This window comes from Nothobranchius furzeri, chromosome 19 (assembly GCF_043380555.1).
Source record: "Nothobranchius furzeri strain GRZ-AD chromosome 19, NfurGRZ-RIMD1, whole genome shotgun sequence".
Lineage (NCBI taxonomy): Eukaryota > Metazoa > Chordata > Actinopteri > Cyprinodontiformes > Nothobranchiidae > Nothobranchius > Nothobranchius furzeri.
Window position 1 is genome coordinate 20938411 of NC_091759.1, and position 17468 is coordinate 20955878.

General features: G+C 45.6%; 3 protein-coding genes across 5 annotated transcripts in view; 1 reads left to right on the plus strand and 2 right to left on the minus strand.

Moving 5' to 3' along the window:
• On the minus strand, positions 1 to 3343 carry zftraf1 (zinc finger TRAF-type containing 1). Its single transcript, XM_015973892.3, has 6 exons — positions 2836 to 3343; positions 2085 to 2179; positions 1696 to 1839; positions 1292 to 1503; positions 1026 to 1204; positions 1 to 410 (listed from the first exon to the last, which is right to left on the minus strand). The coding sequence occupies exons 1-6, from the start codon at positions 3112 to 3114 to the stop codon at positions 198 to 200; spliced, it is 1122 nt and encodes a 373-aa protein (XP_015829378.1). The 5' UTR covers positions 3115 to 3343; the 3' UTR covers positions 1 to 197.
• Positions 2713 to 17468, plus strand: part of fabp3 (fatty acid binding protein 3, muscle and heart) — a 26757-nt gene continuing 12001 nt past the window's right edge. The window contains exon 1 of one of the 3 annotated variants that reach the window (XM_070547543.1): positions 2713 to 2731. The gene's annotated coding sequence lies outside the window, so the exon portion shown is untranslated. Of the gene's footprint in view, positions 2732 to 10891; positions 10992 to 13213; positions 13233 to 17468 lie in introns of those variants that run through there. The other 2 variants (XM_054745294.2, XM_015973888.3) reach the window with 2 other exon arrangements.
• Positions 6200 to 10510, minus strand: dclk3 (doublecortin-like kinase 3). The gene is made up of 9 exons (XM_070547272.1): positions 10444 to 10510; positions 9955 to 10025; positions 9831 to 9872; positions 9306 to 9611; positions 9042 to 9173; positions 7293 to 8402; positions 7092 to 7224; positions 6840 to 7007; positions 6200 to 6768 (listed from the first exon to the last, which is right to left on the minus strand). The coding sequence occupies exons 1-9, from the start codon at positions 10508 to 10510 to the stop codon at positions 6329 to 6331; spliced, it is 2469 nt and encodes an 822-aa protein (XP_070403373.1). The 3' UTR covers positions 6200 to 6328.

A 17468-nucleotide genomic window follows, 5' to 3' on the forward strand; every position in this document is an offset into this window, starting at 1 on the left:
CACATCATCTCATCACCATAGCAACTCACAGCTTTCCCGAGCTAGGCAGCTCGCTATCTTGTAAAAAGGAAGTATGTGTAGTTGTGTGTGTGCGTGTGCGTGTGTGTGTGTGTGTGTGTGTTAAGAGGTAACAATGGTTCTCTTTAATCATCTTCATTCTCGTCCTTCATCCTCTCCTCCTCCTGATCTTCAGGTCTTCACTTCTGGACTTGGAAGATGAACAGGCGCAGGTTGATGTTTTTGGCAGCCAGCAGTTTGTTGCACTCCACCGAGTCGGAGATGGGCAGCGGGACGTAGTCGGTCTCGTTGGCGTCGTTGCTGAAGGAGTGGTGGTAGATGACCGGCTTGATCCGGACGTCGTCATACGGACCCTTCAGCAGCAGGAAGGAGCACTCCAGAGCAGAGTTCACCTGGAGACACGGCAACACATTCCCCAGTCATCTGAAAATCAGCTTTTAGCATTTCCTTAAAACTATAGGCTTTTAGTCTACAATAAACCTAAACAAACATCATTTCATCCACTCTTCTAGTGTATTTTTATGCTATCCGCAAAAACAAACTCCACGTAACGAGTGATTAATGACTGTTTTTGCTTTCTTTTACTTTCAGGACTCTTTTTGACACTTTGGGAGCGTGGTTATCGCCACCTCCCTCATGAGGGAAGCCATTTTAGGGCTGAAACGCTACTCAGGTGTCTCTAAATAGCAGCGAGAGCGAACCGGCCCATCTACAGCATCCCACTCTCTGGAGCTCGGGCGGGAAAGGCGGTCTCCGGTGGCCTACACCAGGAGGAGCGTGGAACAACGGAGCAGGGTCTCCAGGGAGATCCCACCCCTGCTCGCTCCAATTAGACACGTAAACCAACTCACCTCTGACGTCATTTGCTTTGTATTTTGCAACCCAACAACGAAGCGACTAGCAGCAAACTTCGGGAGGGGGAAGTTGTTGGTTTGAGGTGACATAGTTCCTGCTTCGCCCTCTGGCAAACTCAAAAATAGACGGACAGAGGGGAGAAGCGAGGGTACCTTGCTCTTGAGGATGAGCTGGAAGGAAAGCGTGCGCTTGCAGGAGAGATTGGGGTTGCGTTCGGAGTCGTTCACACGGGCCTTCAGCACCCACGTCTGGTTGAGAACGGTGAAACGTGGAGTCTCGTAGTACAGCCGGGTGATGAAGTCATCGGTGCGGTACGGCCGGAACTGGACCTCTGAACAGAAACGCAGAAAAAAAAACGAGGAGTTAGGATCCTCACTTCCTCTAAAGCGGAATCTAAAGAAGCGTCGCTTTTTTATACCTGTAAACCCGATCTTCTCGTAGCAGAGCAGGCTGAAGATGCTGTTGTACAGCTGCATGTCTCTACGGTGATTATGGTCCATTTCTCCCAGTATTCCCATCAGCTCTGTGCCCGTCTTTGTTGGATGGGAGCACTCGCTCTCGTGGGCCGGCAGCTCGTGAAACGGTCCTTGCCAGGGGCAGCCGATCCTCTTGTACTTACACTGCGTCACCCTGGAAACACATGGAAACAGTCAGAAGACACAGAAAAGGGCAGACCTGTGTACGCGTTTCCTTTTAAGAGGATCTAAACGATGCGGGATACACGATTTACATCCTTTACACCTAAAATAAAACCTTTTTCTGTCTGATGGTGGATCTTCTGATCCTACTGTTTCTCTGAGTGTGTGTGTGTGTGTGGTGAACCTGTCTTGGCACTCCTCCTTCTGGTGTCTCTCCAGGCTGGAGCGAGGGAACTGTTTTAGGCAGAAGGTACATTCTGTCGGAAGCTCGCTGACAGCCTTCTCCACCGCCAGATTCCTGCAGCACAAGTTCTTGCTGATTTCACACCTGCACGAACAAAAGGAAGAGACGATTCTTTTGTCAGCGCGGCGAAACGGCTAATAATCACGGTGTGTGCAGGACGTTCAGAAGAACTCCTAACAGGAAGTGCAAAAGTATGTAAAATCTTTAGGTTTTTACATAAAAACAACAAAATACACTCAGCTTTCATAAGGGTTACCATCTTGTGTGTGCGTCCTGTCGGAGGTTTTATTCCAACCACCCTGGATCCGAGTGCCTAAACAGAACTTTACCTGCAGTTGGGACACGTGGCTTGCTCTTCCTTTAGACGGGAGTCCGCCAACAGGTGAATAAAACAGCCGGCACACATCAGGTGTCCGTTGGTACACTGCAAGGGGAAGTCAGTTAGGAGAAAGCTTACGGGACCTGGAAAAATAACCACAGATGCTGCTAAATAAACTGAAATTCATCTTTTAAATGCATTTGTTTAACCGTTGCTAAGAGATTCTGTGGACTTCGCTAAGAAAATATAAATTAATTTAGGGAAACATGGTTTATAAATGACATTATTGGACATTCAGCTAAGGAGCAAACACTGTTAAATGTGTTATAGATTTGATGCAAGTGTACCCCAAAACGACTTTAGAAGGAAATGTGTAATTTTGCACTTTTTATGGCGTTATTGTTTATCATATATGAAGAATGCTCATGTTTTTTATTACTAATGGACATTTGGAAGGACTTATCAGTGTTTTGGGAGCAGTTTGAGGTCATTCCGGGGAAACCAAATGAAGGACAGAAGGTTCTGTTGTGTGTTGGGCGGTGGGGAGTATTTAACATGTTACACCTGGTCAGGTGTGTCTGGTCTTGTGGCTTCACTTTGCTGGTTGACATTTCCAGGCTGTATGAAAACATGGAAACGGCTCAGCAGAGCCAACAGGTAGACTTGGTTTGGGGCTCATGTGTGGGACATGTTTCGATGATGTGGTTCTGGAGGTGTCTGAGTTACGGGGCATGGGGGGAGGGGCTGGTTGACACTTTTACCTGGTACACAGACGCCTTGGGCAAGTCTAGGCACACGGTGCAGCACAGCACCGAGTACAGCCTCTCCTCCAGCTTTCCTGACTCTCCCTCGGGTATTTTCACCCTCTTCTTGGGGGGCTCGTCTGGGTCAGGTTCGGGCCCCTCTCGCCGTATCCCGACGTCGTCCTGCATGGCCGCGACCCCGGCCACAGCCTCCACCGCTGCCCCCACGGCTCCGACCCCCAGGCCGGCCGAGGAGGAGCCAGGGGCAGCCGCAACGCCCACGTCTCTTTCCTCCATTGAAGAAATTGCGATGGCCGCGTTCAAGTGTCTTGTTTTCAGCCGAAATTATGAACACGTTAGCTCGCGGTTAGCACGCGACCTGTCGAGCTAACGGTCAGCTGACGGCGAGCTAACGTGAGCTAAGCTAACGCTCCAGGAGCAGGCTGTCAGTAGGAAAAGGGAGGCGAACTAAATATGAACACGACCCAACATAAACCGGCGTGAATAATATCGTTAAAAATAACAAAACCATGTGCGAAAGTGTAACACCGACAATCAGAATGAAATAATTTGTCTAGTTTAGCCGACTTACAGTGAAGCTAGCGGACTAGCTACGGAGACACAAACTCAGCAGTCCTCTCCCTGTGCAGAACAAAAACAACTCGGTCTCACGCAGCTGCTCCTACACTCTCGACGCCGTTAGTCGCACCGACAGCCGGTGCGCGGTCCGGTTCGGCTGCTCCCCGCAGTCCCTGCTCCGGTACCGTCTGACTGTCCACAGAACCCTCGGAACGTGCCGATGACTAAACCTACAGAGAGTTCTGTTGCTTTCTGGCTACACAGCCATCTTTGTTTTGCTTTTTTCTTTTCCTGTCCGTTCCCCGACTTCTCCCTCCACAGCTTTCTGTTGCAGCTAAAAAAAAGACTCGCTATATTGTGGCCTAGTGTAGAAGTTGCGCTTTTTAAAGTAAATATGTCGCCAGCGTCTGCACGGGCCTCTTCGGGCTTTAACTGCTCAGCTTCGGCCGTAAATTGGCTGACAGCGGAATGTTTTGTTTTGCCAGATGACTTGGGGTTTTAAAGAGTCTGAAATGCGCATGCGCGGTGAGCACCCTGTGGCCAGTTCCAGGAAAAGTACCTAAAACCTGATGTGCGACAAATTTGGATTTTCTTCGTCTCCTATAAGACTCCATGTACTTATCCAGGCTAAATGATAAACATAACATTAACTTTCAAATGTTCATGAAAAGTTTGTACAAATATTAATCAAATCACTCATCTGAAAAGGTTAAAGAGCAAGTCACCCCCAAATCACTTTTTTTTTTGCTGATAAACTATATAAAGGAGTGACTAATCATGCTACAGACACGTGTAGTCAATAATTTGGCAGTTCAGTGCATCTTGGTTAAAATTCAAATATTCTGCCTAAAACTGTCAGTGTTGCGCCGTCGTCAGGGAAAAATTCTGCACTGTATTTGAATTTAAATCTGCCACCGCTATTGACTAAGAGGTATGCTATGATGTCATCTGGTATATTATGATGTCATAATGCCATTGTGAGCCTGTGTGTGTGTGTATTTGTTAGCAGCTCCGCCTTCTCGGTCTGCCAAGCAACAGCATTTGTTGCATTTTTCAAACATGAAGTGGGAGTGAAGTAAGTTTATTGTAGGGGGTAACTTGCTCTTTAATTATGTGTTTTTTCCTCACAAATCACAAATTGTTCTTCAAGATTGTCTTAATTAAGTCCTTTAACTTTATGCATTGTATTTAAATAAAATTTCAAGAAAATTATGTAACATAATTTTGTGTTTTGTGCTTAGGAATAAATCAGGGTGGCTCAGATTTCATTACTTTTAGCCTCTGCCATTGATATCTGCTTATAATAAGCAATTATATGATTGTTTTTAAACGAATCAGAAATGTGATTTAAAAAGCCACAAAGGCTGGGAAAGGGTGGAATCAGACGCAAGACTGGGTGGGATAGGAAGTCAAGTGTGTCAGCTGTTGAGAAGGACGGGATTAACCGCTTGGACTGGTCAGAAAGGTGTGCCTTTTATGGTCCGGGTGGAATACCACCCTTAGCCATGCAGACAGTTTACCCACACGCTGCCCTCAGCGCCGTGCCTTTTTCTCCAAAAGTAGCAGCAGATTTGGTTTAAATCAGACACAATAAACACAATCAACAGTTACATTGAAGCATTTACTATTCGTGGACATTTAAGCTTCTAGGGGTAGATTTCTAATGTTACAAAACAAGGATGGGTTACAGCAGTAATGACTAAGGGACCTAATAATCTAATCTACAAAAGATAATTTACACAGAAAATAAAACAGAAAAGGTGCTTTAAAACTTTCAATCCGTTTTTCCAGACAACATTTAACCCTGTCATGATTACACAAGTGCTGCGCAGTGGCGCAGAGGTTAGAGCTGTTGCCTTGCAGCGAGAAGGTCCTGGGTTGGATATAAATTGTCTAAATCAGGGGTGTCAAATATGCGGCCCGCGGGCCGGATCCGGCCCGCAAGCGGGTTAAATCCGGGCCCGCGAGATGGTTGTGTAAACTTTATTTTCATACTTTACAATGTAGAGTGAAAATAAACATATCTTTGTGAGCAAGTTTTCTCTGTAATGAGTATAAATAAAGCAAAGCTGCGCTGAAGGCTCACACAAGAACTTGAATCCCATCCTGAAGATGGCCGCCACTCAGGATGTGACTTCTGATGTTGATGTGCCGGTGAAAGCTAAAAGATGTAAAGTAAAATGAGTCAAATATACTTTAAGTGCTGCATGAAACTGATCTAGCCATGTGATCTCTAAGCTCTTTGAATCACTAAGGAATGTTTTTATTTATTGATTTTTTTATTTTTTTCAAATTTTCAAGTACACTTCAGGTGTTGTACTTGTACTATTTTGGATACACTGTCCTCAGGCTCCAGCCTTGTTTTATATTGATTGTATTAAAACAAAGAAAACAATCTGAAGTTGTTTTTAATTTACCGGTCCGGCCCACTTGGGACTAGATTTCCCTCAATGTGGCCCCTGAGCTAAAATGAGTTTGACACCCCTGGTCTAAATCGTCCTTAGGTGAGTGTGTGTGTGCATGATTGTCCTGTGTGTCTCTGTGTTGCCCTGCGATGGACTGGCTCTCTGTCCAGGGTGTACCCCGCCTACTTGCTCGTTGACTGCTGGAGATAGGCACCAGCCCCCCCCCCCCGCAACCCTACGTGGACAAAGCGGGTTCAGAAGATGGATGGATGGACGATTACACAATATCTAAGGATTCATTTTTGATTAGAAGACAAAATAATTATTAAATTATTAGGATGAATCGGACTCGTCACTCATCTAATGACCAGATTCAGTTCATGTCTGCTGACGGATCTAAGCATGAATGGCTGATTTAGTTCGCTGGATGGAGGACGGCTGCTGTGTTTGTGTTGCTGAGGAGAGACTGAGTCGCTGTGACGGGGTTTGCTGCTGCTGAAGGTGGAGAGCCTGGAGGTGGCTGCTCCTCATCGGTGTGTTCTGATTCGAGAAGAAGACTCGGTTTGGGTGGTGGTTGAGCCAAGCTGAGTTAGATCAGTGGGGTCTGGATCTCCTGTTTCATGTAGCTCTCCAGATTTTGGTTTCTCTGGACGACACGAGACATCTAAAGGTGCTTTCTCTTCGGTTGTGCTTGTTTCTTGTCGCTGCAGCAGTGCAGGTTTCGCCTCCTCTTGTCCTCTCGCTGTGAGCTCACCGCATCTCCTGAGAGTGATTTTGCTGCCTGCTGTTTGGTCTGTCAGCGATTCTGCTGCACTTGTCTGGACCCCCCTCTGACTTTTGCCGGTGGGCGCCCTCTGCTTGCTCGCTGAAGCCATCGCTTTCACCCACGTATGCTGGAGAGTCTGCTCTGCTGTCAGCCTCGCCGCGGGGTCCGACTGAAGCAGAGATCTAACGAGGCCTTTAGCTCCTGGACGCAAACACACATTTACATAAATATTTACAACATTTGTGCTCGTGTGTAATGTTTCTGTGTTCTACCTTCTGAGGCGGAGTCCCAGAAAGGGGATGGAAAGTGAAGCTGAGCTTGTTTGATTAGCTTGAAGAGCTCCTCCTGGTCCCGATCCCGACTGCGAAACGGAGCGAAGCCACACAGCAGGATGTAAAGAATGACACCCAGGGCCCAAACATCCACCGCCACACCGTAACCTGGTGGGTGAACGGGTGGCAGACCTCTTCAGGATGAGTGACATTCTGATTTGAATTGAAGTAGAGCCGCTGAAAGCATCTCACCTGTCTCACGGAGGATTTCTGGAGCTACGTAGGTCGGTGTGCCACATATGGTGAAGACCGGTTCGGTTACAACCATGGCGAGACCAAAGTCCCCCAACTTCAGTCGACAGACGCCAGCAGTAACTTTCTCTATCTACGAGAGAAGATGAAGAACTTAGAGCTTCATTAGACAGGAGACGACTGTCCCACCCTGACACCCACCAGCAGGTTTTCTGGTTTGAGGTCTCTGTGGACGATGCTCTTGCTGTGGATGTAACTCAGTGCGTCGCTCACGTCCAACACCATCAGCCCCGCCTCGGCCTCCGAGAACCTTCCCCTGTCGCTGATGGCCTCGAACAGATCCCCGCCACCCACCAGCTCCATCACCAGGTAGGAGTGCGTTTGGGTGTGATGGTGCGCCAACAGCTGCACTACACGAGGGTGACAAAGGCTTCCCAGAAGGCTCAGCTCGTTCTGCATCATGTGCTCCCGACCAGTCAGTTTGGAGCGCTCGACGATCTTCACGGCGAGAATCTGGTCGTCGTGGCGACGGCGGCACTCTCGCACCTCGGCAAAGTTCCCGTCTCCGATCACGCGTCCGATTTCGTAGCAGCGCTCAACGTCTGACGGGGTGAGATTGCTGCCGTTTGATGGCAGGGCGGAGGTGGCAGCTGGACTCCGAGGCTCTAACTGCATCAAACTCTTCTCCTCGTCTCGGCTGATTGGTCGAGGAAGCGAAGGGGTTTTGGCTTCCTGCTCTACACGTGACCTTTCTTTTTGTTTCTTCAACACGGGCGGCAGTGGAACCCGTCCTGATAGGGTACCAATCGCTTCTGGATGCCTCTCTCTTCTCGCTGAGCACTTTTCACACAGCACGGGAGACGGTACGTCTGCGTCCCCAAGGCCGCCATCGTGTTTAAACGGACCAACGACGGACAGTTTCCTCTCTCTGACTCCACCTCTCACACGCAGTTTCTGCAGGTTGTTGGGAAGTTGGGCGAGTTTTCGGCAAGAATTCCTTTTGTGAAACTTCTGCGAGTTTTCCTGCTGGCGTGTGTCCGTTTGCTCTGACACACGAGGGTCAGAAGGGCACGTGTCTTGTTTAGCGCCGCCGCCGTCCGTACCCTCGCTGTAACCGCTGTCTGCTTTGGCGGCTTTATTTGGTACCGGGCGGAGTTTCTTCTCCCAGGATCGGAGCGCGCTAGCACGGTAGTGTGAATGCTCTGGAAACAGTTCCTCCAAAGCTTCCTCCACACTGCTCAGCTCAGGACGAGTCTTACTGAGTGCCAGGAAGGCCACCTCGCCACAGAAGAAATCACACACACCTTTGACCTTTGGAAAAATAAAAAAGGCAAACGGATCAAAGAATACCAGCAGAATCCAGACCTCATTTCACTTATGCTTTAGTCTGTATCATGGACGTAATTTTTTTTTTTTGGGGGGGGGGCGGGGGGGCATGTCCCCCCCACTTTTTCCAAAGTCAAGTTTTGACCCCTGCAGTTTTTACCATCCAAAAACAATATTACGCTATATTAAATTGACACTGGTTGCGCTCTAGGACCAAGCAGAAAACAACCGTTTGTGTCATGGACGTAATTTTCACTTTAGAAGTGGGGGGGACACGGGGGAGGGAGGAGGGGGGAGGGGTATCTTTACGGTATGCTCTAATGGGAAACAGACTTCAACACAAACGGTTGTTTTCCGCTTGGTCCTAGAGCTCATCCAGTATTAATTTAATATAGCGTAATATTGTTTTGGATGGTAAAAAGTGCAGGGGTCAAACCTTGACTTTGGAAAATGTGGGGGGACATGTCCCCCCTGTCCCCCCCCCCAAAATTACGTCCATGGTTTGTGTTGAAGCCTGTTTCCTATTAGAGCATACTGTAAAGATCCCCCCCCCCGTGTCCCCCCCACTTCTAAAGTGAAAGTTACGTCCATGGTCTGTATGACTTTTCAGGAGTTTGGCCTCACCTCGCGCGCGTGTGCAGTGTACAGACGTGCGACTCTTCCTCTATGCCAGCGAGGAAACCCCAATGCCTCTGAGATGTCCAATAGCAGCTGCTCAAAGGAGACAACGCCCCTTCGGTTCAACAGCACGGTGACCTTAGGAAGCACGAAAATCACCTCAGTCTCAACAAATGTAACCATCGCGTACAGAATAGTCTCAAAGGTACTTTTGTCGGCGTCTGTTTGGATTCATTTGTGCTGAGCGCCTTAATATGATGCAGAATTCACCTTTCGTAGCTCACTTTGACCACAGGGTTGAACAATCGTGACCAGATGAGGACGGTCAGCGCTCTCTTCGGCGTGACGGGTGTGGAATAAAGGCAGGAGAGGAGGAGGAGCAGGAGGAGGAAGGTTAGACCTGGGGGTGCGCTCCACAGGGTGGGAGTGGATGGGCCACGGCTGAAGTACCCCGTTGGGTCGCTTCGACAGGGGAGCCGGAGGAGCTGAAGCAAAGGGAGGATCAGAAAGCAGAAGTGGAATTAGTGAAAGTGTACTAAACTGCGATGAGGTCACCACCTGAGTGGCGTGTTTCTTCTAGACTTGTGTACAACAAGAAGTAACTCAACACCAGTTCCTCATCCTGTGTGCGCATGAGTGTGAAAACAAATCCGGCCGATCAGATTTGAGCGTCTTCCATCACACAGGCAGGGTGCAAGGGGCCATTTGAGATTCTTCAATCACCATGCTGCACTGGTTGAATTATTTAGGCTTCCTTAAGTCATGAAATCCTCACATGTGCACACGCTCACCCACCACAACAAAAGCACGTCTGGCCTGGTTAGGGCTCCGCTGGATCTGCATGATTAATGAAGCGTGAGAGAAACACAGCATCTTTGACATTTCACTTTCTGGCACAATGGGAGAGAAAGAGAGATACGATCAGGCCACTCAGCACTTTTTTCTTCTTCTTGTTTTGTTTTTGCTTCCCAGACAGAAACTTAAAACCTCCTGCACTGCAAGAAAGAACCTCACGGTTTTTAACAGGACACCCCTTGTCTGATGTCTGCGAGTTAACAACAACACACACAAAGTAGTCCCAGGGGACAGAGAAAAGATCAATGTCAGCTTAAACATCCCTCAAAGAGCCAGCTGTTCCCAGCTTAACCAGTTTTCATCTTGTGTGTGTGTGTGTGTGTGTGTGTGTGTGTGTGTGTGTGTGTGTGTGTGTGTGTGTGTGTGTGTTGTGTGTGTGTGTGTGTGTGTGTGTAAAGATTCCCAACATTAGCATAGTTAGCCAAGTTTATTAGTAAGATAGGCCCAAGTGGATAATTGTCTATTTCCGCCTTTTAAATTGTAAAAAAAAATGTAAAAGTCAGAAAAGTTACACAACACAAATGTTCATTAATTTAAATCCGTCAAAACTCACCTGCCAGTTTCCATTTGGTGTTTCGTGATGCTTCGTATCCATGCCAGGCTTTCTGTGAGGGCGCCATACGTTTAAAAAAATAAAATAGAGATAAAGATAACTGGCAAAAAAAAAGCTTAAATTATCATTATCTTTATTATTTATATCTCATTTCGAAGACTTGCCGAGTTAGTCTCGGCTTTTAGTTCCCAGAGAAAGTAACGGGACGTGAGATGACCGTGGTGGCTACTGTGGTTACCATGGAGACACGTCAGGTTGAGCGTCAGGTGAAAAAAAAATCTGAATCACCGGAAGTTATTGTGTTGGTTTTCACAATAAGATTTTTTAAAAGCTGGAAATATTTCAATAAGGCCAAGATAGATTCTCTTTTTTTTATTACAAATCCGTTTTATTCAACTATATATTCTATAAATATAAAGATAAAAATGACTGTTATTTCTTAACATGGAAGGATTTTTTTTTACAAACATTGCAACCGGAACTAGCATACCGACTGCACGTGCTTATCTGGTCAGAGGAAAAGACGCTAAAAGACAAACGATACAGATGTAAGTACTTCTTTGTTCTTTATAATGGCATTTTATGTAGGCCTATGAATTTTATGTATAAAATACTTCAAATGAGGCAGCTATTTAAAATAAATTTTGGAAAAGCAGGTTGTAAGTCGTTGTAATTCGGGCTTATGAAGTGACAAAATCAAAACCCAAGAATGGTAACTGCCCGATGAAAATTAAGTCTTTACAAAGTTGACTTCGTTCTAAACGCACGCACACACACACACACACACACACACACACACACACACACACGCACACACACACACACACACACACACACACACTCTCTCTCTCTCTCTCTCTCTCTCCCTCTCTCTCTCTCTTTTATGCAGTTATTTTTTATCGATAAAGACAGACCGTAAGGGTATTTTAACCTTACTGCTCTACATTTCCTTTCTCCACGTTCCCCTATGTTATTACACAAATTACAATACACATGAAAATAGTCCAAATATGTATTTCTATATAATTTCCTGCAATGGAAGCAGCTTTTGCAGAGGAGCTGGATGCACTCACACAAAATCGTCTGACGGTGGGGAAAATGAGCTCGAGGCGGCTCTGGGTCAGTTACCATAGTTATGTTAATGGAATCCAATGCTGACACACACACACACACACACACACACACACACACACACACACACACACACACACACACACACACACTGAAACACAAGCAATGTGGTTTTGTCGTCTCCTGGTCTCCTGGTGTACTGCATCAGGAAGCATCAGCTTCTGTTCTGGCTCCTTAAGCCAGACTCATCTTTTCCCAGACAAACACAAATAATAACAATTTAAACAGTTTATGAATGAATATGTTCATTTGTTGTTTAATTTAACTTGGGGCATGGTATATTTCATATTTAAGAGATGAAAGCTAATAGTCAAAAATTGTATTTAAGCTCTTTAGGGAAATCTGTAGTGTCCTTTTAGTTTGATTACAACTAAAACATCTGGATGCAACTGTTCTAGAGTGTTATTTATCATTTTACAGCTGAAACTACTGTTTAGCGAAGCTCAGATTTTATTGATGGCAGTAGAATAATCAAGAGTAAATTACCAGCTGCTGCAGTACCAGCATCTGACCAGCAGAGGGTGTGAGTGTACTAAATAAAAGCTAAACATCCATCCAGAACAGGAATAAATGGTTATCCAAGTATTCGAAATGTCTAAAACCCTTTTGTGATGTTCAGAAATGTGAAGCAGGTTTTCTGCTGAGAACCATACAACAAAAATACCATAGAAGAAGAAGGAACAGACAAAGTGACCTTGTCTGTTTGTCATTTTAAACTTGTTTCCTGCTTGAAGATTTGCAGAACAAATTAAGGAACGCAATCTTGTCCCATCTGAGGAGGTAACCCAAAACATAAGCGCTAAAATCCTGCATTGTTCTTGTGTTCAGCGGCAACAGACACACAGATTATATTTCCTCTTTTAAAAAAAAGTTGAAGTCGAGGATTCAGAGATTTAAAAAAAGGCTCCTGATGAAGTCATGCAGACGTTAACAAACATCAGTTTACAAAATACACAATTTATGATGAAGAACATGACTTTCTACAAATTATCCTTAATGAGGCATAAAACATAAACACCAGAACTTTTGGTTATTATAAAATAAAACAGGGGCAACAGCAAACATTCAAATCTCTACAAGATAACTAGAGGACACATAATCCTGTTGGTGCAATTAATTTTCCATGTTCCTAAAAGACGTTGTGGATCCAGGAAGGGAGATTTGAAGCAGATGTGCAGCCAGAAAAGCTGCCAGATGAACAAATGAGTGTGTGTTAGAATAGGGAGCGTCGATGTCCAGATGTTTAAACACTTGTACTGTTGAGAGTCACACAAAGATGCAAAGGAAATGTTTAAATCTGGATGAATTATGAGCATTCCTGAGTTCATGATTTCCTTCAGCTCTCTGGGATTGCTCAGAACCCCAGAAAGCCTGGAATTTCAACCTTTGACCTCCTGGTCTTCTGCTGCTTTCATAAACGTGACTCTCACACCTGTTCACCTCAGATTCACACATGCCATAAATTTGTTAAAGTGCGCGCGCGCACGCACGCACACACACACACACACACACACACACACACACACACACACACACACACACACACACACACACACACACACACACACACACACACACACACCCATATGCACACACGATCACATGTGCATGCATATGCATATTCAGACCCACAGAAGAGAGGCCAGAGGATAGCAGAGGTGAGACACTGTAATGTTTTTCCCCTGCGTGTGTGTGTGTGTGTGTGTGTGTGTGTGTGTGTGTGTGTGTGTGTGTGGTATTCCAGGGTGCTCAATTTTAAGTGAATTATTTGTTTCATAACGTCCCAAAAATTGTCTCGTCATGCATTTGGAGAGTTTTAGCAGAAAGAGACATTTGGGCATTTGTGTCCCAGAATTAGTTTGCAGCTGCTGTTCTCATGTCATGTCTGTCCAAGTAGGGACTCCAACTTAATTGCTCAACAAGAGGACCAGTGGCACCCCCAAGGGGTTTGCCAGGGATGGCCATGGCCACCCCTAAAATATTGCTGGCCACCCCTAGCCTGACAAGCCAGACTAAATAAATGTATTATTTAATCTGGCCATGCTCCATTGACGGCTCTCGGTTGTGGGGCGGGTTCTACCGTTGTCTTTCAAATGATCTCGGCATTCCACTGGACAATGAATGTGACATCCTCTTGTTTCCCTCTGTTGCATCATCCCACCCACCAGGCATATAGAGTGCCCTGACTGGCCCACAAAGCGGATAAAGCTCTGTGATTTGTTCACTAAGCAGATAGAGCACTATGATTGGCCCACCATTATGGACCAATCACAGTTCTTTATGTGTTTGAAACCCCTCTAGAGAGCTGTGATTGGTCAGCCAGAGTCCTGGTAGGAGCTGCGGAGGTTCCATTGGAGCATGCCTAGACCAAACTTTGCAAAGCAAGAATTTGGTCTAGTTCACTAGGCTAGGCCACCCCCAGGGAAGACCAGTGTTCTTTAACTCATTCACTGCCACCCGTTTTCTGATCACAAGGCCCCTGACTGCCAGTGTTTTCGAGCGTTTTTACTGTTTTTTGAAGAGTCACAGGCCCATTGTCGAATTATGAGCTGCAGAAGTTTTTCTGGTGAGTGCCTCGCTTTTTTGGAGTGTCCCAAAACAATCTCCTAATTCATGGATTTTCTGCTTCCTGATCATGTGACGTGTGACACACACAGATGAAGATAAGCTTTAGAGATGTGATGTTTATTCCCACGGTTCGAGGGCTCATTCTCACGCCCGCCCCGTTAGCTGTAATTCTAGCGGTTAGCATTTTCAGTTTGCCCATTGTCAATAAAAGTCACAGAAAGAAAAAAAATTAGCTTTTTCTGTTGGCATCATGGCGGAACCTGGACGCAAAAGAGAGTATTGTCTTTGGAGGAGAAGCAAAAAGCTAAAACCAGAGTGAAGATCAGCACAGCCTACGCTAGTTTGAAGGAGCTAAAGGAGGCTACAAAATCGCGGACTGTTGGTGACCTGGCTTTGTTGCCATTGGATTTGTAAGTAATAATATTTTTTGTCCAACAGTGCGGATCTTTTTACTTTGTGGTTTATTTTAGTATTAGTTGGCTAATGTTAATGTTAGCTCATGGTTAGCACTAGGTTAGCAAGAGCAGGCTGCAGCAGGACTGAGAAATAAAGATTAGCTCTGATCAACTAGTTGAACTGGGTCAACTATTTTTTTAACATTTACATTGCTACAGATTTCAGATTATTTATGGCAAAAACATGTGTCCATACTTTTAACACATTGACCTGGAAGTGCTATAGATAGCTACAAATAATAAGCTCTGCTCCTAGTTTTCACCTGTCGCTAAAAATAAAATTCTGTGCAAATGTAAAAATAATAAAAGCGTTGTTTTAAAAAGTGACAATAACTACCACCATAACTCAGAGTTTAGGGTTTGTTTTTAAAACTGTGGTAATCCAGTTACTCATACTAGCTGTTAGCTTGTCAATCCTGTCAAAAATAGTTAAAATGACATTTTTAAAGAGTTTTCAGCTAGTAACATTTGAATTGTTTGTGACATTTATTTTAAATGGAGGGCTTTAAAGTAAAACTTAAACCCTTTTGTGATAGTTGTAATCCTGCGACGTAGACCCTCTCTTTTAACCACATTTCACACGTGGTCGACCATTCCATGTCCTGCAGCAATGAGTGCTTTCACACGAGAAACCAGCTGAAGTGACAGCCGCCCTGTCTGACTGAGTGGACACCACCCCCCACTTCACACACACATGCCTGACTATCTTTGTCACCAGCTCAGAGGTAAAACTGTGGTAAATCAACTTCAACGACTGCAGTTGAACCACAATATTCCCACACTAATAACTCAATGATTAAATGTTGTTTTTGTTTTCTTTTTATGAGTTGTGCACTAATTTTGCTTGTATATATATCCTCATTTTACACGTGATAGAAAAACAATTAGACCTCGAGGCACAGCTTCAAGCAGCTAGGCGACGAGCAGCTGCTGCAGTGGAATTGTACTTTTACCATGTTGATGCATCAGTTATTAATATTTTGAATGACATTCAGAAAGTTCCCTTGAGCAATGCGTTCCTTTCATGTGTTGCGCCCTCAGCCTGATTAGCCAGCTCTGCTGACATAAACTGGCTCTGCCCATTATTGTCTGTCAGTGCTTCTGAATTACACCACCGTACCAAATCAATCATGTTTTAATAATTACGTTTAGAGGTGTAGCTTGGCATGCAACTTCAGATTTGAACGGGTTTCTGCTTGTCCCCGTGTGTGGGTTAAGTAAACTGGTTCATGTTTTTTTTCTGCATTGTTTCCTTTCGTCGTCTCAAAGACTGCACAGGGGGGTGAAAAAATCAGATGTCTCGTGCAACATCTACTGAGTAATTCTAGTTTAAAGGTGTCCTAGAACATTTTTTTTCAACTGGAAACTGTCCATAAAAGTTATGAACAGAATTGGTGGATGATGATGGACAGTGATCTCTAGCTTTCGCTGGAGCGGTTCGTAGCCGAGTGTGAAGCGGCTGGGATGAGAATCAGCTCCTCTAAATCTGAGAGCATGGTCTTGAGTCAGAAAAGGGTAGAATGCCTTCTCCAGGGTCAGGGATGAGGTCCTGCCCCAAGTGGAGGAGTTTAAGTATCTCGGGGTCTTGTTCACGAGTGAGGGAAAACTGGAGCGGGAGATCGATAGGCGGATTGGTGCTGCATCTGCAGTGATGCGGGCGTTGCACCGGTCTGTCGTGGTGAAGAGATTTACCGGTGGATCTACGTTCCTACCCTCACCTATGATCACGAGCTTTGGGTAGTGACCGAAAGAATGAGATCGCGGATACAAGCGGCTGAAATGAGTTTTCTCTGCAAGGTGGCTGCCCTTAGAGATAGGGTGAGAAGCTTGTTCATCCGGGAGGGGCTCGGAGTAGACCCGCTGCTCCTCTACATCAAGAGGAGCCAGTTTAGGTGGCTCGGACATCTAGTCGGGACGCCTCCCTGGTGAGGTTTTCCAGGCACATCCAACTGGGAGGAGACTCAAGGGAAGACCCGGGACACGCTGGAAGGACTATGTCTCTCGGTTGGCTAGGGAACGCCTTGGGGTTCCCCCGGAAGAGCTGGCCCAAGCAGCGGGGTAGAGAGAAGTCTGGGCATCTCGGCGTAGGCTGCTGCCCCCGCGACCCGACTCTGGATAAGCGGCTGAAAATGGATGCTGTTCTTTGAGCCATATGAAACTTTGTTGGGGCTCACAATGGTGTGGACAAGCAGGGAGCTAAGTAGGTAACCAGCTGGTTGTGGAACTGGGGTTTGCAAATGAAAGAAGGACAAGGACTGCAAACTGTGGATCTATCTGGCATTCTTTCATAGTTTGGATATTCCCAGTACATCCTAGAACAAGAGCGATGCTCCCAACGTTCTTCATTCCTCAAACTAACATTAGCGGTTGTAATGATAGATGTTAATTACATTTAATTAAGGACCATAAGACATTAAAAAATCATATCTAGTATGAATTCATCTTATGGACACTGGGTTATTTAAATCAGAAGATTGGGTCTTTTTATTACAGGGATTTCCTAATAACACTTTGCATTAACTGAGAGACAAGAGAAGAGAGAGAGACTTTCAGACGTTTAAGGAAATTTATTACTAAATAATTTTAAACAATTTAACAAGACTAACTCTCTAATGATGGATGTTCTGCTGGAATGAAGTGTGAGGTGAATGGTGTGTGTGTGTGAACGATGTCAAATTCACAACCCTCGCATCCGGAGAAGCAAAGTCTGAGTGGGAGATGATGTTTTGCTCCTAACTGATCAGAGTTTGAGACTCGTAGTCATAAACACATGAGACGTCATTTGTGTCGCATCCACATACCCTCAGTGAGACCTCCGTACAGATCCGGATGCCAGGTCCACGGACCCTCCTTTCGGTACTGGAGCCGATG

Excerpts from the sequence above, each read along its gene's own strand:
- zftraf1 (XM_015973892.3), bottom strand. The coding sequence starts at position 3,114 with ATGGAGGAAAGAGACGTGGGCGTTGCGGCTGCCCCTGGCTCCTCCTCG. Across the intron at positions 1,504-1,695 it reads AAGGAGGAGTGCCAAGACAG|GGTGACGCAGTGTAAGTACA; the intron begins GTTCACCACACA and ends ATGTGTTTCCAG. Across the intron at positions 1,205-1,291 it reads CGAGAAGATCGGGTTTACAG|AGGTCCAGTTCCGGCCGTAC; the intron begins GTATAAAAAAGC and ends GTTTCTGTTCAG.
- dclk3 (XM_070547272.1), bottom strand. The coding sequence starts at position 10,510 with ATGGCGCCCTCACAGAAAGCCTGGCATGGATACGAAGCATCACGAAAC. Across the intron at positions 9,612-9,830 it reads CCAGACGTGCTTTTGTTGTG|AAGAAACACGCCACTCAGGT; the intron begins GTGGGTGAGCGT and ends ACACAAGTCTAG. Across the intron at positions 8,403-9,041 it reads ACACTGCACACGCGCGCGAG|GTCAAAGGTGTGTGTGATTT; the intron begins GTGAGGCCAAAC and ends ATTTTTCCAAAG.